The sequence below is a fragment of the Salminus brasiliensis genome, chromosome 19 (assembly GCF_030463535.1).
Source record: "Salminus brasiliensis chromosome 19, fSalBra1.hap2, whole genome shotgun sequence".
NCBI lineage: Eukaryota > Metazoa > Chordata > Actinopteri > Characiformes > Bryconidae > Salminus > Salminus brasiliensis.
Genome location: NC_132896.1, coordinates 7,713,186 through 7,736,538, shown reverse-complemented (window position 1 = coordinate 7,736,538; position 23,353 = coordinate 7,713,186). Strand labels below are relative to the sequence as shown.

General features: G+C 41.3%; 2 protein-coding genes across 5 annotated transcripts in view; both read right to left on the bottom strand.

Moving 5' to 3' along the window:
* csk (C-terminal Src kinase) overlaps window positions 1-14,305 on the bottom strand; it is a 39,727-nt gene extending 25,422 nt beyond the window's left edge. Inside the window, exon 1 of one of the 3 annotated variants that reach the window (XM_072663299.1) lies at window positions 13,805-14,305. The gene's annotated coding sequence lies outside the window, so the exon portion shown is untranslated. The remainder of the gene's footprint in view (window positions 1-13,804) is intronic. The other 2 variants (XM_072663296.1, XM_072663298.1) reach the window with 2 other exon arrangements.
* Window positions 14,306-15,939: 1,634 nt separating this feature from the next.
* On the bottom strand, window positions 15,940-23,232 carry edc3 (enhancer of mRNA decapping 3 homolog (S. cerevisiae)). 2 transcript variants are annotated; one of them, XM_072663922.1, is made up of 7 exons: window positions 23,083-23,232; window positions 22,023-22,201; window positions 21,589-21,887; window positions 21,119-21,460; window positions 20,386-20,539; window positions 20,038-20,255; window positions 15,940-19,807 (listed from the first exon to the last, which is right to left on the bottom strand). In XM_072663922.1, the coding sequence occupies exons 2-7, from the start codon at window positions 22,184-22,186 to the stop codon at window positions 19,473-19,475; spliced, it is 1,512 nt and encodes a 503-aa protein (XP_072520023.1). In that variant the 5' UTR covers window positions 22,187-22,201; window positions 23,083-23,232; the 3' UTR covers window positions 15,940-19,472. The 2 variants fall into 2 exon arrangements, with proteins under 2 accessions (XP_072520023.1, XP_072520024.1); XM_072663923.1 differs by having other exon boundaries at window positions 22,023-22,187.
* Between the last annotated feature and the right edge of the window lie 121 nt (window positions 23,233-23,353).

Here is a 23,353-nt window from a genome sequence, read left to right as displayed (position 1 = left end):
ACTATGGCCATCCACATCCACTATCTAAAGAAAGATACATTTTGGAGTATTTCTATTGGTCCATACATAAAATTCAGGCAAGTTTTTCTCTTTGCCAGTGATGAATAAGATGCCCAGAAACCGTTTACACTAGGGAGATTATTGTGACATTTTTTATATATATATATATATATATTCATTCAGCGGATGTATGTAAGGACAGATCAGCTTCCATTCATCAGTGTGCAGGAGGTGCGTCCTGAGCAGATAAGTCAGTTTCATAAAGAAAGAGTGATCAGGAGCGCTCAGATCTGCTTATGTGGTGACATGCATCAGCGCAGACGGCATATAAGTAAAATCTCATAAGGATAGAAAGTGATCAGAGCTGCATCCGGAGTCTTGAAGGCTGTAGTAGTGCGCTCACAACCCGGACGAGAGATCACTACAGTCAGAGACTGACTGGTTCTGAGACCATGTTAAACGAGAAAGAACAGAGAGAGCAAGTGACAGAGCGAAATGAAAAGACAGAGAGAAATGCCTTTAGGCTACATGAGGAACCAGGAAGCCAGCTTCAATGAGAGCGGCGAGAATGGAGGCACGATGTGCAGGGAGATAGCGCGGGTGGAGTAGTAAGATCCAGAGCCACAGCCTTTCATCCTTCAGCAGAGATCACCCACTCCAGCACGTCTCCTCCAAACACGCTCGGCCACTAGGGCACATCCGGACACCCACTGCTTCCAGCAATGGTTTTAACGTGGGTTGTTTACACTGTCCATCAAGGTTTAGCCAAGATTTTCAAAGTTCTCTTGAGATACTTCTGATTTTATATTGTAGATCCTTGCAGTTAATACAAACCTTGTATCTCCTTTTTTATCAGCAGTTGTTAGTGTAACACTGTCCTCTAATAGTTTGCAGTAGCTTCTTGGGGAATGGGGAACTAGTCCTGGCCGGTAATACTGTGCACGAATATACGAGTATACAGCACTCTCTAAATGCACATGGGGGAATGAGCTTATTCGGCCATGTACTGGATGGATACAGAACAGAAATTTGACACCTCACGTCATAATTCTGAAATACTGTCCTCATTTTGACATACCGTCAACCTTTTATAAATAAACCACAGTGTGGTACCACACACAGCACATGGCCAAATAAGCTCATTGCCCCATGTGCATTTAAGAGAGTGCTGTATGCTCGTATATTTGTGCAGAGATTGATGAGCGTGAGCTGGAGACAGCCATCAGCATCTTCAGAAAATCTGCATTCCTGATACCCCTAGTCACCATCAGATCGACCAGACTCTGAAAACAGGTGGGAAAAAGCCCACCGTAACTGCAGGTTTAGTGATGCTGATGCGAAGTTCAACCAAAAGCACTGGGCTGTCTGACACGTAGTACAGTTGTTGATCGATTGATCATTAGCCACCAAATGCTCTAGGAATTTTGTCTAAATGTTCATAAGTCTGTCAGACTGGAACTTGTTCAGTGGTGAGCAGACCATTATCCTGCTAACTAAGCTAACGCCAACCAGTTTCTCCGATTCAGAGCAGTTTAACATTTGTAATTTATGGTTTAACATTAATTGAATGATGTGCAGTGTTCACTTTGTGGAGGAAAGAAAGCATTCCATTAAATACCAACAGTCTGGAGGCAAACCTCACACCATCTGTGATAAAAAAAGTTGAAGATGATAAGAGGATGGCTTCCAGAGCAGGATAATGATCCTGATCACACCTCAAAACCTAAAATCGACCACCTTAAGGTTTTACCATGGCCCTCACAGTCCCTCAATTCATACATTATCAGAAATCTGTGGACAGACGCAAGAAAGAATGGGTGAAAATCCCCCAAACGAGAACTGAAGGCTCTTAGCTGCCGGCGGTGAGGCATCAGCACGCTCTGAAACCTGTGCCCAAACTTTTGCTTGTGGCAAAGTATGGTGATGTACTAATGACTATATTTAATCACATCACTAATAATCCTAATGATCCCTTATTGAATTCATCCCGTCTGCCCTGGTTTTAAAGTGTCAGTGCTCATGGTCTTTAAAGGTGTGTTCGTGTTGTGAAACATCTGTTACAGTAGCGGGACACTGAATATTCATAGGCAGCCTGCGTTTATGTATATTAGCTCATGCATATTTTACTCACCATTACTTCCTACTGCTGGAGAAGGCCGTCTTAAATGGGCGGGTGTTCTTGAAAGCAGATAAGGTAAACAACAAGTACAGTGAGTGCTGTCAGCTTTGGCTGTGTCCATTCCTACAAAGCATCAGCAGATGAAAGGCAGCAGCTGTATCTGACACTCTCTACACTTTCCAACGTAATGCCTTCTATGTGCACAGATCAGAGAGAGAGAGGGAGAAAGCGCGAAAGAGAGAGAGAGGGAAGTTGGCTAGAAATTATTATCTCTACGCAGTCAGTGTGTTAGGGCAAGATCAGACAGGCCAATCGCTCTGACCTCCGGTCACACAGCATTCTTATGCTCGCTCTCGCTCTTGCTCTCTTCCTTTGCCTTTCGCTTCTCATTTTAACTACAAAACTGTAATTTCCTCCTAGCAACCGTACAACCACTCAAACCTGCACCAAAACACAGCGGCTGCAGTTTCGAGTGTCATGCATTTCCTCAAACCCAGTTTTCTTCAAGTAGAGTCAATTGAAAAAGGTTGAATGTTATTTGTATTACATTTAGCGCCTGTTACTTTAGAGGCTGTCTTCCTCAATTCAGTCCAAGGGTGTCACGATTAACTGCTAAACATACCTTCGCAATAAACTGGCAGCGGTTATTTGCAGGTAATGTTGCATGGTAGCTAAACGGAGGGTGGACTGCAGTAGCCCACTTTGCCAGGCCGGTCCACTTTGCATCACATCAAGAAAATGTCTAGGTACCCGACTATCAAATGTTCGCTACTGGAGGAGCATTTGAACAAGGCGCAGTTCTCATGTTTGAACATTACTGAAAGTAGTTATTGAATATACTGTTACAATTTTTCCAACATATGCTGCTTAACATCTGCTGCACTGCATTTCTCTCCCTTACTGTATATTTTTTATATACCACCCCCTTATCCCACATGTGTATACATACCTTCTGTATGTTTTTATATACCACCACATGCACAATAACCCCTTATGGGGCAGTGGTGGCTCAGCGGTTAGCGCCGGCGCGCTAACCGCTGAGCCACCACTGCCCCATAAGGGGTTATTGTGCATGTGGTGGTATATATTGATAACAGGGTTGTGGGTTCGATTCCCGGGCTCGGCAAGCTGCCACTGTTGGGCCCTTGAGCAAGGCCCTTTACCCTCTCTGCTCCCCGGGCGCTGGAGTTGGCTGCCCACCGCTCTGGGTGTGTGTGTGTACTCACTGCCCCTAACACACATGTGTGTGTGTGTGAGTGTGTGTTCACTACCAGATGGGTTAAATGCAGAGGACACATTTCGCTGTACAGTCCACACTGTACAGTGACAAATACGTGCACCTTTTTCTTACAGTCATTTCTATTTTGCACGTTATGTAAATAATACTGTATTTCGCACTTCTGGTTGGATGCTAACTGCATTTCATTTGCTTTGTACCTGTGCTCTGCACAATGACAATAAAGCTGCATCTAATCTAATCTAATCTAATCATAAGTGCCTTTTTTGCTCACAGAAGTGCTGCTGTTTCTATGGAATTCTAGGCTGCTACTGCGTTAGCTACTACGTAAGCTATGAGAATCATTTGGACAAGGCATGGTGCAAATAGCTTACAGTGAGTGTTATTAAACATTAGCTACTGGAGAACCATCTGACCAAGGTACAGATCAAGTAGCAGCAGTCAGCTAATGTTAGATAACATTATTTTATAAAGAGATTAAAACAACTTCCAGAGCACAGCTAATTTATTAACCTGATGCCACAGATGCACAGATAAAATGACCTATACTAATCAAAATAATAAATTATTAAAAAAAGCAGTTTAGACATCATTTTAGATAGAAACGGTAAAGACCAAAATAATTGGTTTGCTTTTTTTGCTCACCAGAGTGATGCTATGTCTGAAGTGCTATAGGCGGCTTACATTAGCCGCTATCATACGTTCGCGACTGGAGAACCACAGTTCATATAGCAGCAGATAGCTAGCTAGCATAAAGACTTCCTAAAGGTTCCAGAGCCAATTCATTACACGATGGACCTGAAGTTGAGGTAAATGTATAACTCAATAGCAATTTTCAGGATCATAATGTGGATTTGATTCACCCATAATGTTCATAATGTTTACATTTTAAGATCATAATGTTTAAACTAAAGAAGAACATTGACATGAAACAGGTGACAGGGATTAAACCCAGTCCCGGACTATGTTTTTATAGAGCCTTTTTAATGAAGACTCTCCGTTCAGAATGATGTGGAGTCTGGGACTAGGCTTAACCCCTGTCTGTGAAAGCGATGCATATTTCTGAGATCATATTTAAGTCATTTTTATTATTTTGGTTATTCATATGTTACGTCTTGTGCTGTTAATAATGATTTCAGAGGAAAAAGGTTATCTATAATAGTCACTTCAGGCTATTATGCTGTGTTGCCTTGATGGAGGTATAGAGGTGGTATTTAAAAAAAATTGGCATTGATCCAACACTATTTGCAATAATAATAATAATAATAATTTTAAAAGCAGAGCTTATTGGACTCACACAGCCCGTTAGCTTTGCTGCCACAGTGTTTTACATACAATATTCAGTCAAATCCATTTTTACTGTTTTGCCTTTTCAAAAACAAACCAAAAAAATCTGTCAATTTTTAACTGAAAAAAAACAAACAAACAAAACAAAATCAGTATTGTCACGATCCTGACAGTCCTGCTACAATCCAATGAGGAAACCACTGGACAGTCTATGGCCCAGATATGGCTGCTCTGGACTGCAAAAGCTAAAGCATCATTACCACCACCCTGTGCTCCACATCTTCGGGCCAATCCTTTCTAAAAGATATAGTAAGGCCACCACTGTGACTTCAACATCCTAAAAAAGGCCTGTTGAAGACCCTCTTTGCTAATTATCCCTGCATTATTCATGGAATATTCATGATAGCTAAAACTCCAGACACTAAAGCGCAAGGCTTTCAGCTCAGGGGAAAGAAGCGGAGCACCAGGCAGGGCAGATGGGACGGCCTTCTTTAGGCTGCCTGCTTTTCAAATAGCTGCATCTGAAGGGAGTTGACTCGTGTTTTGCTTCAGAAAACACATTCATGATTTAGTGACAGGTGCTGAGAGTGAAAGGCTGGAGATTAGAGCTGCTTGCACAGCAGGAGGAAAGACCACATCTTTGAAAGCTTGCGGTGAAAGTTGCATTTGCATGTGGAGGAGTGGGATTATAATACAAACAGCAGCTACAAAGCCTTCTCGGGACAGGCCTTCACTGATGTTCTGAGTTTGAGAAAAAAGCCAAAATTGAACGCACAAATGAGGGGAACTTCTTAAGCCTGGTAGTTCCCAACCCTGATACTGAAGTAGCTCAGTCCTGCACAGCTTAGTGTTTTCATCCACTTCTTAATTACTTAGCTAACTGTTACACCATGGAAACACCAGAATATGTACTTGGGTTGGCCTCCACCAGGGCCAGAGGCATGAAGAAGCGTCTGATCTCAGCTATGATATATTTTGATTGCAATTCTTCAGGAAATGATTTGCTACTTCGTTAAAATTCAGATGATATATTTGTGTTGTTGTGAGACTGAAAGATTTTTTTTTTTTTTTAGAAATTCACAATAAAATATCAGTATGACTAGAAAACTATTGACATACCAACACAAAACTATTTTCTTAGCAAATTCAAATAATAATTCTAACTTAAAATAGCAGATTTAGAATCATGCTGATGGTACACTGACTGAAATAATGAGAATGGAGTCTCCATCATTGCCACTCCGGGCCAGAACGCTACTACAGAACTATTATACTTCAGTGGAGCTACACGAGACCTCTTGCCAGAACCATGCGATGCTGCATATCATTTATCAATGTTAATAAAGTAAACTACTTGTATTTACGTCAGTGGTGTGAAAGTAAATTGCACTTCTCAACTGTAGGGGGAGCCCAGAGGCGCATAATTTGTAGGGACGTCTCAATCAAATACAGCAGATTGGAAACAGGGCTGATCTGAGCATATTTTAATGAATTGGGTATCTGCTATTTTAATCCCAATCCAGTTCAGAGACTTTGTTTTAACTACAGTGTTCAGGGAGTCATCTGCTGTCCTCAAGGCGACATTAACACCCATTACTGTCCAGCAGGCAGCAGTGTAGACGTTCTCAGAAGGTAAATAAAAGAGTTGAGAGTCTGCAGTGTGGAGCTATTTTACAGTGGAACATGAAAACAGACCATAATATCTGAACCTTTATATAAAAAAAACATTTATATATAAAACTCTGAGAACCGGGAGAACCGATGAACCGTTCACCTTTCTCTGTTTTTAAGAGCAACAGATATCAGTCCAGAGTGCGGACCACTACACACACAGGAAGTGATAAGATGGCAGTGTTGTAAAGGAGCTGGGAGCTGATTGGTCAGGGAGGAGAGTCAGACTGGATTATAAGATATTAAACACTATAAAAGTCTCTACTAAACTAAGTCCAGAATATCTCATTATAGAAACTGACACTAAAAATAAAGGGTTTTTACTGAACAGATTAATCAGCAGCTCATCTGATCTAAACTGTGGGGTTGGATTACGTATACAAGCACAAAGATCGGATCCTGAGCATCTTAATGATACTGAGCATTAAGAGACTCAGATTGAAGACTTTTATCATGCATAAGAGATATCAGGCACAATGCAAAGCCAACCATGGAAATATTTAGGGATGCACTGATTCTTGGCCAATTCCAATGTCCAATATTTTTATTTTAAATTTGCTGACGCCAAAATATATAATAATTTATAAATAAAGATATTTTAATGCACTAGTTCAGCATCACCCAAAAATTCTGCTTATCTGGAGTTCAATAAATACAGCATCATTAAATGTCTGAAACATCGCTAGAACGCAAAGATTTGAGTAGTTTATGGTTTTATATAGCAGTGGCAAAATGCAATGTGGCAACATACATAAATGTATTAATATTCTATCTAAAATACACAATAATAACCTCAATAAATAACTATGCCAAGCAGTATAGTCAATTAGTATGCTATGTTTGCAGAGCAACCTACTGTGTCAAATGTGCATTTTCATACTGAGTACACTCCAGATACAGATGTGCTTCATCAAACTGATTCATTACCAACTTGACACATTTGAATCACCATCTTCAGTACACCATCATACACCCCTGCAAAGCAGTAAGCGGAAGCCCTGCAGTGTGAGCAAAGAGTATGAGCTCCTGTTCTGAGTAATTATTCCTATTCATCTGCTCTCTATCCTGCCTCCGCTCCATTGTCACCAATCACCAGGCCCGCGGTCAGTCAGTCCACCCTGCAGGGGCAGTGGTGGTTCAGCGGTTAGAGCGCCGGGATATCGATAACAGGGTTGTGGGTTCGATTCCCGGGCTCGGCAAGCTGCCACTGTTGGGCCCTTGAGCAAGGCCCTTTACCCTCTCTGCTCCCCGTGCGCTGGAGTTGGCTGCCCACTGCTCTGGGTGTGTGTGTGTGTACTCACTGCCCCTAACACATGTGTGTGTGTGAGTGTGTGTTCACTATCAGATGGGTTAAATGCGGAGGACACATTTCGCTGTACAAAATTCGCTGACAAATACGTGCACCTTTACCTTTAATGTACCAACAAGCCTTGTCAAACTGCTACCAGTGGAAAAGACAACAGGCTTCCACAAATACCAGCTCATAGAAGAAGAGACTGACTGACAGAGCTGGGTCTGTAATGACATGCAAGTAGTGAAGCGCTGTGGGTTTGTGTTGAGCGTGTGTATGTGTGACAAGTCGTTGGGGGGGGGAGAGAGAGAGAGAGAGAGAGAGAGAGAGAGAGAGAGAGAGAGAGAGAGAGAGAAAAAAAAAGGCATGGAGAGGTGGCCAACTTCACTCCACCCTAACCGACTTCAGATGTTTGTCCTTGCGAGCCTTTAGCTGAAGGAAAAAAAAAGCAAAACAGCTGCACACAGCTGGGCAATGACACCAGCACACCATCTGACACTGAATCATGCGCACAAGTCTGTGTGGGATTTGATGCACTTCACTGCACTTCAAATATGAACTAACAATTCAGGCATGACAAAAAAACCCACAGGAGAGAAAACAGTACATGACCAGCGGTGAGAGAACCTCGCTCAGAATCACAGTGTGCAAATTCTAAAAATGACCAATGAAGTGAAATGAGTGGGTCATGAGTGTTTGTGTGGTCTTAAATGATCAGGTTCTACCTAAAGCTTACAGGTTTTCAGACGGTCAGCTCGGTAACTGACTGTACTGTGTTAAGCGTCCTTCTAAATTGCAGCAGATGGATATTTTTGCTCACCCAGTACTGATACTTTTACACTGCTGAGGACGCATTTGTGTAGGTCAGGGGTGGGAAACGGGGGCCGGAGTCCAGCACAGTTTGCTGATTGGCCTGCTTTAACGGACCTACTTAACTGAGTGAGTTGAATCAGGAGTTGAATCAGGAGTTGAATCAGGAGCTGAATCAGGAAAAGAACAAAACTGTGGAGGAATCCAGCCCTCCAGGATCGGAAGTGCCCACCCCTGACGTTGGGTATATGAAAGATATAAGAAATATTAATTTATCCTTACATTAATAAGAAAAATCAGTGAATATGAATTTTAACCATTAAGATGCATTTGATCAGCAAAACATAGAGATATCTGATGTTAATTTATTTAAAATATTATTAGTTAAACTGGAACTACATTATCTTCCACACAACGCCCTGCTTTCTAGTAATACTCCACTTTCAAACTGGACCACATGTGTGGAATGATATCACATATGGTGCTAAAAGTAGTTCCGGTTATGATGGTCACATCATACAAATATATCCAGGCTAAATGATTGAGTGATGAATGAAGTTCATTCAATTGTTTTGTCAAACTATTCTTCTAAAACAGGCAAATCATAAACTGCAAGTACTTATTATTATTGAATTACCTTAATTACTGAAGCTACTTAATGAATGCACTTAAACTATTTAGTAATTAAACAATTACTTAAATAGTTGAATTATACAGAACATGGGACTGAATTCACTTCATACACAATACAATAACTTTCTGTCTTGCGTGCTATAACGCAATATTTCCAGTCCTAGATATTACTGCCAATTTATCGGTTCCGATGGCGATCAATCTGCCGATATTTAATCAGTTAGCAGCTATCAGTTATTGATATTATATTATTTTGGAATAGCTTGTCACAGAAGAATAGAAGTTTTTATATATTAGTCATTACGGTGTGCATTTATAAGATTAGAAGTCTTGAAGCAGACTTCAACTACTGAACGCAAACTGAAAATTAACTAAGTAATTAAATATGTAATTACATAATTACTGAATCTGAATGGCTTAGTAAACCAAAAGCAACAGCCTAACTCTTCTTACTTACACTGGCTAAAACTGGTCGATTTCAGTGAAATGATACATCAGTCCAGTCCTGATCTGAATGAACTACATTGGACTCGCCGTCATGCTGCCCGGGTCGTAACTGAGGGTGTATGGCAGGTCACTGGATGCACTTTGACGTGTTCATGTCCCGCTGATGCTGTGTGACAACCCATTCACACAGTGACACTCAGCCTTTTGAGCGGTTCCTCTCTGTGGGATCTTGCAAGAGCGCGCCTGCGTGAAGCCAGAGGCCTGGGGGACACACAGCAAACTCAACGCTCATCCTGTTTACGCTGTACATATGAGGGCGGGTTTCAACCGAAGCCTTTTTCTTCTCGAGACGCTGTGCACAAGCGCAGCCTGGAGTAGCTGCTGCAACTTATCACAGCATCAAAGCCGTTCCTGCTTCTGAAACCACATAAGGGGTTGTTTGGGGGGGCAGGGGGTGTGAAAATGAGGAGGATTTGATATATAGGGCAGCGACATATCGGTAGCTCAGACTTGCCTGGCATTCATAAGGCCAGAGTTACATTAAAATAAATAAATGAAAAAAAGTAGTAGCGCTCGGGCTGTGCAGAGACAGTAAACAAGCAATGGTTTCACTGTACTGTAAATACCACAAACTGAGGCCTGTAAAGCTTAAGTTAGGCCACTGCACCACAGAGTCTTTTTCAGAGCCTAAGGAAAGGAAGCTGAGCAAATAAAGAGTAATTCAGGGCAGGGGAAATCCCACAGCAAATGACAGGGCTCAGCATCCAAACGTTCTATCCAGGACACAAACTTCAACCATGGTTTTAGAAGCACAATAAGGCCGCCTGTTGCAAAATGAAGAAGTGTTCTGTGGAACAATGAAAAGTGTGAAAAAATACCACACTGGCTGTCATGCAGATCATGCAGATCATCTGACCTGGGTTATGTAAGGGGTGAGGGGGGGAAGGGGTTCTGGAAAGGTTCTCTTTAGTGAAGCCAATGGTTCTATGCAAAACCACAACATCTAAATGCTTACATGGCTCTGGACCCTCTGAGGATTGTTCTTTGCAGAACCTTTATAGCCCCAAAATGATTCCACTAAGGTCAAAAGTCAAAGAACCCCTTTAGAGTTTAGAGTTTTAATAACAACAACATATCACAACACTCTAAAACAGGGTTCTGGAAAGGTTCTTCAGAAAAGCCAATGGTTCTATGCAAAACCACAACATCTAAATGCTTACATGGCTCATTGCCTGGTTGAAGGGTTCTTCAGATGGGTGAGAGGCCCTTTGAGAATCGTTCTATGAAGACCCGGTATAGCCCCAAAAGGATTCCACTATCGCCAAAAGTCAAAGAACCCTTGGATGCTTGGTTAAAAAGTGGACCAACGGGAAGGATTTTACTAGTGTTAAAAGTCAAAGAACCCTTTTTGATTAGAGTGTAGGGAAGCAACCAGCACTTAAAAAAAGGGTTCTGCAAATCTGTGGGATAACTTAAAGAACCATTGGGATGCTTAAATGAATTTTTGCTGGTTAATCAACTCTTTGGACTGGTGGAAAATTCTTTGGACAGATGGTTGTATTTTATATACAACCTTTAACCGTTGTTCTTTACAGCATCAAGAAGGGTTCCACTTTCAGTATGCATCAAATAACGCTTTTTGCTTAGAGTGTGTAAAAGCAAATGAACCAATTTCTGTACAAACCTACCCAAAGATTACAGCATTAATATTACAGTAAAAACACAAAGCAGAAAAGGACAAACAGCATCATTACTTTCCTTCCTTAAAAGGCTTCTACATTATTCAGCAAGGGTGGGAAAGGCCCAGAGAAACTGTACCGTGGTGAAAGCACTGAATCACAATCTTAGCCAATAAAAGAGGAAGTATGGAGGAAAGATATGCTGGCGTGAACGTCAAGAAGTATCTACATTCAAACACACACTGACGTATAAAAAATAATGGCAAATTTATTAAATTAAAGGCTTTCTTTGTGCCACAGTAGTGTGTGGTGTGGAAACTAATGGTGAGGTACTGGTCCCAACACAAAGACAGACTGGCATCGTTTTGGAGCAGTTTCATTTTGGTATTAAAATTTGGTAAAATATTTTCATCAAATAATTAAATATGTGCAACTGCAGAAATATATAAACTGACTGTCAAAGGCCTAAATGAAAAGTATAAAGCAGAAAGGGTAAAATATTTAATTTGGGAAGTCATAAGTATTTTATTTGAAGCCCAAATAACCAAGTATGTATTCATACCAAAATAATAGGTACATATCAGGGATGCACACTGACATACCAGCGAAAACCTGGTCAAAGCTAAGAATGCAGTAAAACACAACTTCAGGAGAACATGGTGTTTTCATTACTTCTAGTCACTTTTCTGAAGTAATTTCTGCCACAGTTGTGCTTCAGCAACACTGGAGAGCAGCACATCACCACCAGACTCTAGGGAAAGGGGAAACGAGGAGGATCCGTGCTAGGCTGAAAGCTAACCCTAGCCGATCTGCCTTAACCATCTCTTCAGCTAGCAAACCGCACACAGCGCTGGCAGGATGGCGCTAAAATTGCAAAAACATATGATATACCAAAAGGCTATGCAATGCTACGAGGCCTCACTGTAAACTCACCAAACAACATTTTTAAATAAAGAAAAAAAATCTGAATTGAATTACAAGACCAAAACACTGCACTGGGTTCAAAATGGCTTGTAAAACTGTACCTTGCCCTGACCAAATTCCCAGACTTTCTATATTGCCATCACAGAGTATTTACCACTCATGTTCTTCACCCATACTGATCCAAACAGTTTGTGTGGTTCATGGTGTGTAATGAGAAGGCTTATGCTGATGTGTGGTTCTAGCAAGAGTATTATGATGAAATCAGTCAGCCAGGTCAAAGTCTGGGCTTTGTGTTGAGGAGGAGGAAGTGACCTTCTGAGGCCAGCAGGTCTAAATCCATCTCTTGTTCATTAATTCAAATCAGCTCCAAAAACACACTGGGGCTTTTTTTTTGCATTTGAATAATTGGCTATTTGACTGGTGGGACATTTTTAAATATATTACATAAAAAAAATCAAAAACAAAGGAGGCATTTGGTCTAAATAGCAAGGCTGCTTATGCGTGATTAAAGGCTGCAATCGAGCCGGTTATTCAGTGCATGCTGTTTAGATCAATGTCTAACTGTTCTATTGTTGATGGGTTGGCTCATAAAACTAGACCACTGTATTTCATTTTCGAGGCACGGACAGACGGAGAACTGTCAAACCACATTCTGAAAAACATCAGACGGATTGAAAGCTATTTTTCTTATAATTACAAGTTATTTGCTATATATATATATATATATATATATATATATATATATATACACACACAAGTTATTTGTTGTTATAAAAGCTAGGGCCTAGGCTAGGGAAAAAGCATGATGCTTTCTCAGAGGCCCTAGCTTTTCACCATCAGTACAGATGTGCTCAAACGTGCAGCACATCCAGCGCCGCCCCACCACGGCCTCATTCGCTGACCTTTCCTCTGGAGGCCAAATTCATAAAGTCATACATTCAAACAGAAACACTTGCTAGAAACCATGACAACATAACACAAGTGGGAAATATAAGGCGGTCCCACTTCTTGCTGCTTGGCCGAGGGTCACTTTAGAGCATTGGGGGTTCACTATAGTGCAATTAACCAGAGAACCACTCGCTTCCTGCACCCCAGCAGTCTTTAACGGTGGACACAGCACTACTACAGTATATATTGGGTAGATTTATCTATTATATTATGTAGGCTTTTTTAAATGGCCACTTGGGATCTTGAGAACAGGAGTCTTCAGGAGTCTTCAGGAGTCTTCTCACACTCCTGGATGGACAGTCTAGCCCTTTGGTGATTTCCCTGCTCAAACAAACTTGATCCAACTGAGCTATTAATTGCCAGGGTGTGTTTGAACAGGGAAAACACCAAACTGTGCTGGACACTGATCCAACAACTCTGGGACCACCAAAACACAAATGTGTCCACTTGTGACTGGACAGTTGTCCAGCAGACAAGCCCCTCTGACACCCCAGTATCCCAATTTACAGGCAGCCCATTCTCGGTCCTTGGCATTTCAGGGTAAAAACAGGGCTTGGACAGAGATGCCCAATGATCTGAAGAGACGAAGAGCTTAAGCAGCCAGTCTGAGACTGTAACCTGATCAGTAACGCTCATTCATCAACGACGAATGGAAAAACACGAAGAGCCAAAACAAGATGAACAGCGGATAACTGCGTTGTTGTGGCTCCTCAGCAGATGGTGGTAAAGAGGAGAACCTGACGAGTGTGGTTAGATACCTGTGTCCGGTCGTTATTGTTGGTTTCCAGGTGGAGAGGGGCTGAGAAGATGATTTTAAGCTTGTCCAGTCGCCTGGTTTCTGTGCGGCTCCGGGTGAAAGCAGCAGCAGCAGCAGCAGCAGCAGCAGCTCTTGGGCAGGACGCAGCCGCGGTCTGCTCGCTTTTCCGGTGTGAAGAAGAAAAACAGCGCTCGCTTCCCAGCAGCCTGACCGACACGCAGCGAGACAATAGCGGGAGGCGTGAACCGAGAACGCCGCTGCCCACAGCCTGCAGGAGCCCTGACTCCAGCTCGGGCTGTAGAGAAGCGGAGCAGGAGTGTGGCGCAGTGACTGGCGGGAGCTTTCTATCTGTTGCTGAATGTCTGCAGGTTAGAAACGGAACCACAGAGCAGCAGAGCTACGGGGGGTTTGCCCTGCTGCTCCAGTTGTCGTTAGCACTGTGTCTCTCTCTCTCTCTCTCTCTCTCTCTCACTCACACACATACACACACACAGGCCACCGAAAGGAAGCGCACACACACTGGTTTGTATTCCTGTCTTTGTGGGGAATTCTGTATGCTGCTTCTGTCCCAACCCAAACCCTGGAGACATTAGGCCCTCCCACCATCAGGCCCTAGATTGGTGGGAGGGCATATGCATATACATACATAATATATATATATATCCATCCAGTGGAATTAGTGAATGGTGCATTACTTTGCATTTGACTTTTTTATTATATATGTATACAGTATATACAGTAATATGTTATATAATATATATATACATCATATATATACATAATATATATATATATATATATACACATAATATATATATATATATATGTATACACATAATATATATATATATATATATATATATATATATATGTATACACATAATATATATATATATATATGTATACACATAATATATATATATATATGTATACACATAATATATATATATATATATGTATACACATAATATATATATATATATATGTATACACATAATATATATATATATATATGTATACACATAATATATATATATATATATGTATACACATAATATATATATACACACATAATATATATATTATATATATATATATATAGAAAGAGAGAGAGCGCTGTATTTGTCAGGACATCTATTGACTCACTATAGCCAATAATAATAATAAGAAGAAGAAGAAGAAGAAGAATAAACATATTCTTAACCTCAATCTCAGTGACTAAAATGCTTTTATTTCACAGTTTTTTTGTGGTAAAAACATCATGTTTTCTTGTAAGAATCAGCAAAAATGATGTTATATCATGAGGACTTTTGGTGTGGTCCTCACAAGGTGTTAAAAACACGCTCACACACAAAGCTATACATACGCCCCAGCGCGCATGCGCGTTTCTAAGGAGACGCGCCACACTGAAAAACACTTGAGCACAACGACACCCTCAGTTCAGCTGAAGAACTGCAGCGGACGGGCGATTCCACCAGTCATCAACCCTACGCCAATACCAGGACACTTAAGAAGTAAAGGGAAAAGCTAAGAAAGGCATTTCTCCAGTATTAGCAAACAGTTTGAGTCGTGTATTGTGTTTTGTATTGACGCACAAAACTCTCAACAAATCTACCGTGACCCAAAGATAGGCTAATATATTCCATACAAGCCAAATCCACCAATCAGACAGAACATTAAAACCTAATTGTAATGCCTAACATTGTGTAGGTCCTCCTTGTGCTGCCAAAACTGCTCTGACCCATCAAGGCATAGACTCCCCAAGCCCTCTGAAGGTCCCCGGCTGGCATCTGTCGGGCAGATCTTTTAATCCTGTCAATTGGGCGGTCGGGCCTCCACAGATTGCATCAGTGAGCCATGGATACCAAGGACTCTTGGCGCCGGTTGTCCTTTCTTGGAGTATTTTCAGTAGATACTGACCACTGCATAGCAGGAACACCCCACCAGCCCTTTAGTTTTGGAGAAACCCCAACAGAGTCATCTAGCCTTCACAGTTTGGGTCTGGTCAAAGTGGCACAGATACTATTACTCACTTCACCTGTCAGTGGTTTAATGTGATGACTGATCTGTGCACATACATTAACAGAAATGGATGTTCCATAAAACCAGAAGAATAAAACCCCACACTCCAGATAGTCTCATTTGTTCTCTTTATTCACTTAGACTCGATTTGGACAGCCTACCGCCAGACAATAAGGGTTTCAATACCTGTGTATTGCCACCCAAACCACTCAGCACAGTGATGTAACACATGATCACTGGATTGCAAATCAAGTTCTCCCCCAAACGAAGTCACATAGTAGTCTGATACTAAACGATAGCTTGTGTTGCTTCTTAAAAGGTGAAGCAATGAATCTTCAATGTGACGTGACGCTTACTGCATGCTTTTGTCAAGAGTGGCTAACCAAAAGGAGGTACCAGCAGAAGAGAAACTGAAGCATATTCAGAAATGTTTCTTTTGATTAATCTGAACAGTGAACACGACTGCACACACAACAAGGCCCCATCAAGTAGAACTGGCTTGTGCTGGCCAGGGCCTGACACCTACAGTCTTTGTTGATGCCCTACACATCGCAGATGAAAAGAAAAGTCAAGCATCCTTCATAATTCCAGACAAATAAGAAACCTCAAAAACAAAAAGGTCACTAGCATCAGTTATGAGAACAGCAAATGACCACTAGAAAACAAATCTGAGAAAATGAAATGTACATCCAAGCTATAGAAGCTATAGCCAAATGCTAGAACAGCGGAGAGGCTCAGAGTCAGTTCTTGGTCTGTTTTCAGAAGTAAATGTAAAATGCCTCTCTGAAAGACTAAACGAGTTAAACCTCACATTCAGGAATGATTAACATACGAGCGCATTTCTCCCTCTGCACTCACGTAAACTCAGTGCTCGGATATCACACACTGCTACTAATGCAAAAAAGACAACAACCAGCAGTTACTTCTGGAGTGGTGATTTGGGATTAACAACAAAAAAGAAAGAGGCTTCATTCTTTAACAGAAAATGACCTCTGCAGTAAGATTGAACTCTGCATACCCAGACTCACTAAACTAAAGCTATTTTAGGAATACTAAGAAAATTCCAATGAATTTCTGGCATATGAAGCACTTGATGGGCAGCACAAACAGAATTTTATGCTATGCAAGCAGCAAATTAGGTCTAGATCCTAGGGGCCAAGTTTCCCAGACAATGATTGAGCTTAGTCTTAGACTAAACGGCAGGGCTTATTGCAAATCACCATTGAGAATTCCAGGTCTGGGGAACTGGTTCTAAAGGCGTTAAATCAAAGGTTAGTTTTTATAATTAAAAAAAAAAAGTGGGGGACCAGCTTTACTAAAGCTTGTCTTGCGTAAGCTATAAGGTATTATCAAACACCAGCAAGTATTTTAAATTTTGAAGTTGCCTCATCACTGCATAGGTTCAAAATCTGTTCTATATGTAATATTGTTTAAGGCCAAGTCATGGCCTACAGTGAATGATAAGGACTTCAAAAGTGCTCACCACGTTGCTCTCAATGTCAAGAATTAGGAGGCCTAGATCTCTGAACAGGTGAAAAACGAGCTGATCAACTGCTTTAATATGTCTAACCGGACCGTGCTGATTCATCACCCTTCAGCGAAACAACAAAAAAAAAAAAACGTAAGCCGGGTTGCTTACACATCAACAGCATCACCATCATCAAACTACTGTAGCCAGTGCAAGGTTAACTGCTGGTATTAATTGGCTGTACATTTGGCACTTTTTTCTCCAGTGGTGTACCAATGACAGCATAATTCACAACTCCCGGCATGCAAGAGGTAAGGACAACCTAACTGACCACAGAAGTTGACAGTAATCCTAAACACCATTCTTGGAAATCTGAATCTGCAACAAAACCAATGATATGCAATACTCCAATACTGCCCTTCATTAAAGAAGTGACATACTGAGCTTTTAATGAGCCATTGTGTTTGTATGTACTGGTATTTAACTATATACACCGACGTGACGTTTTTGCTGGCCCAGCCGAGACTCATAATACAGCTTTTATCATTTGAAGAGGATAAGGAGAAACAAATCCATATGATTTACAAAAGGGAGTTTCCTTAGTGATTCCATTCAGAAGCACTTCATTACAGATCAGAGCTGTTTTTAATTTTTTCTTGTTAGTCAGCTTGCTTGTTTTTTGTTCTCTCAAAATCTAATAGTAAATATCAGCAACAGAACTGTGGCATAACTGTACAATACAGTAGCGGGGGAGCGCTAAACCATGAGATATTGGCACATCTGTGGGCAGCTTTCCCAAATATCACCACTCATTCCCACAGACTGTTTTATATGGAGATTCAACCACCGAAAACTGCAGGCTGTGAAGTCTCCTAATCGACAAACAAGCTTAAGTGCAATTGTCAAATAGACAGAACATCATACAACGAACAGACAACTTGAATAACAGCTGCATAAATCAGGGCAACCTAGACAAAAATATTACAAACCAAAATACGGTACCTAGGGTGATGAAAGTAAGACATCACGCCTTTGAAACTTACAAGACAAGCCTTACCTGTAACCATTTGAAACACAGTTTACAAGTTTCATTCTTATTGTCTAACAATTAAAGCCAATTGTAGAATGAAAAGTATCTTGTTTTAGGTCAACTAAAATGAACCTTATGGTTAGAAACAGCTGTATACATATACAACAATGAAAAGGCCCATGTAGAAGGGTCCAAATATTACAAATGTTACACTAGGTCTGTGCACATAACAGTTCCAAAATAAGATTACTTAATGCTGTACAATACCAGGTCACATGAGACAGACACACTATTCCACAAGTCTTGTAAAAAATAGACCTTTCAATAAACTCTTCGAATAATATCAGATGATACAAATCAATCAATCGATTTCACTGAAAAGAAACTCATTCATAGAAATCAGTCGACCACTCGTGCCTGACAAATAAAACTAGGCAGTCTGGCTTTGAAAACACACTGATCACAATAAGCCAGTGAGCCAGTTACTACGGATCCCATTTTGCTTGGTCAACAGAAAGCCAGACGAGGCTCTATCTTAAAACAAAAAGCCTTGTGCTCAGTTTGCGTTTGAATGCTGACTTTGATCACAATGGCACCAGCTTAGAAACAAAGGAAATCCCCACATGCTACAGATATTCATCATTTCAGAATGAACCTAAAATGAGTATATCTGACTACAAAAGAATTCTTCAGTTTTTAAAATGAAAAGGGTAAAGTCTAGCTAGAGAGATCACAGAAAAAATGAGTCCCAAGCAGTGTTGTTCCAGGCTTGATTTGATGCAAAAGGATGAAACACAGTCTCTGCAACAGATCTGACCCTTGCAGACAGAATGACATCTTTAGTCTAGAAAGACTACGAAGAAATCACCGTTCCAAAAAGACTGTTCCATTCAAAATGAAAAACAGGAGGTTGCAGGAGGCTCAATGCTGGTTCACAGGCTGGTTGATGCACTGGCTGCTGTCCTCTGCTCCTCTTCCCTTTTAATGGAGCCTCAAAATCCTGCTCTTTTCTGTGTTCGTGATTTGCTTCAAATATAGTTTAAAGCAACCACTGGCTTGGAAAAATGGGAGGAAAAAAATTAAGGCAGGTATTGGCTCTGTGACCCCGTACCCTGACATGACAGGTCATGGTAAAGGGCTATAGTTTGCTCACGCCGTGTGTAGCGGAATAACAAACTTGCAGCCGAAGGGGGAATGGTATTTGATGCCCACTTCCTGAAATACTTGCCGAGGAAGACCTATGTCACACAGGTAGACACGGCCTGCTCGCTCAGGCAGCGGGAGCGGAAGTCCCAGGGAGAGGGACCACTTGGCCTCCACAGCCTGCTCCTGCCCGTTTACCGGAGGATCTATACTTAGCACAGGGGCCCGGTTCTGGTTAGCCCAGTCAGCAGCGGCCCGGTACCATGGCTGGTCCCTCAGGAAAGTGTTCTCGTGAGAGTCGAGGCAATTTATGACCAGGTCCACTGGGGTATCAGGCAAGTCTAAGAGAATGCAAAACACAGCAACAAATTACAGTCAAGAAAAAGAGCATCAATACGCTTGATACTATTAGGGATGAGGCAAATGTGTAACATACTGATGACAATATATTTCATAGGATTTTCAATTCTAAGGTCCATTTTTGATTTTCTATTACAAAACAAGCCACACAATTCAAATTACTAGAATTTCTAAGCAGTATCTTTTGGGTGAGTGCACAGCACATTATTACCTTTAACGCTGGACACCTGTTTTCCACTCGTCTTGCCAAAGAGTGTTAGTTCACTGGTAATTGCTTCCAGCATCTTGACAAAGTTTGGAAGGAAGAGGATGACTTCCACTTCATGGTTGGCCAGGTGGCGGCCACAGCTTATTCCCTGAGCTCCTTGGACATGTGGCCCACAAAGCAGCGCCACCGTTGGTCGCTGGTGCACATTCTTAGGGGTGAGCCTAGGAAAGGTGGGGGGAAAGTCTGAGTGTGCACTGTATTTCACAACTTTTCATAAAAGTAGGAATGAGAAAAAGTGGCACAGATTAACATCTCATACGTCTTTCTACTAAGTTAAATTTACACACTCACCTGTTTGGGCCTCCGAGCAGTGTAAGTGCCATCTGACTAGCACATACACCAGTCATCTCCAGCCTGCGCTCCAGAGAGAGGCCGTAACTCTCTGCCACGCTCAGCAAGCGCTTGTGCAACTCATATGAGATACTAGGGACCACCAGTCCCGAGTCTTGGAAAAGAGAAGGGATTAAAGTATCAGTATTATCAAAGAGTACAACAAACTTCGACTTCATGAAAGGCAAACCCTAGGAATGCACTGAAATTGGTACTAAAGCCACCTGGATTAGCCATAGAGAGATATTTATAAATGTAGTGACATTAACAAATGTCAAAGGTTTGGTGTAGTAGTGCAGCACCAACTAAACGGTCTATTCTTCCATAGAACTAAAATTACAACACAACGCAAAATCTAAACATCTAAGGGCCCATATCATGTAAATCTGAATGTTACCAAAACATGCATCATCTATAGCAATCTATATGCAGCAAAACAGCCCAATCCAAATTCATTGTTTCTCTGATATGATGGGGCTCATTTACATAGTTTAGCGCCACCTATTTACACTGTGATTCTTAGGAGCGTTTCAGCCTGCACTGCTTTTTTTTTTTTTTTTTTTTTTTTTTTTTTTAAAATAGGTCCCACCAAGACAGAGCTCATTTTCATCTTTTGTTACTGATATGATTCCCACACCACTGGGCATCCCTCGCAATAATTATTTACATCATTATTTTCCAAGACAACAATTACCAGTGCTGTATTCCTTTGCCCCAGGCTGAGGCACAGTGATCTGTCTGTAAACGACAGGTTTAGCTTCTAGAATGTTCTCGTCATGCCGGTAGCGCGAGGGTGTCTGCTCTGCAGGAGTGCCCCGGGACCGCGCACCATTTCCTCGCCGATCTGATGACTCTATCTGTGAGAACACTTTCGCCTTGTCAAAGAGAGCCAAGTTCCCCTCAAAGTCAAAGTCTTCGTCTAGGACGTCATCCATGCCGTCTCCAAAACATTCGTCATCTTTATTCTTCATCTGACCATTCTTTGACCCATTCTTTTTTGGGGTGGCCTGATTTGCACCCCTACTGCTTGAAGACCCTGAAAGAAAAAGACAGAAACACTCTGGTCATTCCACGGCTGTTTTTCCTTTGATTTTGATTTTCTTCATTGAATAAAAATTAAATTTACACATAATGTCAAACAGCATGAGTTTATGAGAAACTTACATGAGTTGTGTCTTCGTCTGAAGCCTTTATTCTGGCTCACTATGTCCACATGCCGCTCTCCATAACTCTTGGAATAGTGCTGTGATGGAGACATGCCGCCCTCCTGGAGGCGAGGTTCTGCTTTACTCGGTACAGTCACAGGAGCACTGTTGATGTGACCATTACCTCCACACCCTCCACCTTTATCCTTGCGTCCGTTGTAGCCAGTCGAGGAGCTTGAGTCAGGAAGACTCCTCTTTGAGACTCCATTGGAGCCATTACGAATTTCCAGGATTTTGAGTTCTTTGATGTCCATAGCACTGAGACACACCACAGGAGAATTAACATTAGAAAGCCTCCAACACATGCAAATCTAAAAGGCTGCATCAGGCCTTAAAACTCAAATCCGACATTTGTCGGTGCAGTAAAAAAAAAAAAAAAAGGTCAACACCTACCTGAAGGTGACCTCAGGCACTGGACACTTGATTCCATTGTGAAACGGCTGTCTGAGGGAAATGGTTTGACTGGTCTGATCAACTGAGGAGACCTCTCCTTGGTACACTCCTAATGTTGCCCCGCAGTTGATCGAAACAAGACTGCCCAACCAGTCTGCTGCCATTCTGTCAAAGGAAAGCTGAGTAATGTAGACAAGACCAAAACTTAGCCACTTTCAAGTGTGTTCAATGTTGAGCTGGGCAATCTAAATAAAATTCAACATGCACAAACAGACTATTTTACCTTAAAGCAGTTTACAGGGATCACTTCAGTAAAACTGAGGGAGCCCTTTATTAAATGAATGGAACGGTTTAAGCCTCTAAATATTATTTTTCTACCTTGATATTTTGGGGGACCTATAGGACACAATCACCACTATTTTGTGTGTTCTAGATGAAGAATATAATGTTTATTATCTAACAGATGCATTGTTAAATCACCACTATAAACTGCATTCATTCATTCATTCATTTTTGGGGGCATTTTAAGCCACGGTATACTGGTGTTGTGCGCCCTCACATGAGGCCATTTAACTTCTCGGTTACTATGGACACACTTTTCTGTTACATGGAAAAGTCCTTTATTATATATTCATGCCTAAAATATGATTAGCTATATAAGTTAGGTATTATTTGCCTAGGCTTAGATTGAGGCCTGGTGAGTCTTGAGGAGCTAACAGTTAACTTAGCTGGTTAACTAGCTAACATTAGCACGCAGTTAACGTTTGGTCAACCTAGTTTAAACAAGATTATTAACAGAATACAGACAGAAATCTCAATTTTCATTTAAAATATCAAAATATAAAACACATAAAACCCGCCCTACCGTGGAAAAAGCAAGAATTAATTAAATAATGAACTCTAGTTAATGCGTTTCTGCTCATCGGAGCAAAAAGTGAACGGTTAGCCACGTAAGCTAGCTAGCACTAGCTAACTAGCTACTTCGCTACAAACAACCGCGTAGCTCGCGTAAACACGGCATTTTGCCTAATTTAACGGCTTAGTAAACTCACATACATACCTGTGGTGAACCGACAGTCTTATAAATAGATGTAAAGTGTTGTGTTATTTGTTTATATGTAATATTCTGATGATTTAGCGTAGCACGACTTGTCGACTCGCTGAACTTCTTCCCTTGTGCTCGGGCGCGTGCGCTCTCTGCTGCCCCCGCAGTTCAGGAGCCCAACCAAGCTCAGAGCTTCAAACTAGCTAGCTACCATTTTTAGATATTATTACACCGTCACAACTGGGTTATAGATCATCGCATTTCATGTTTAAAACAGGTTACAAAA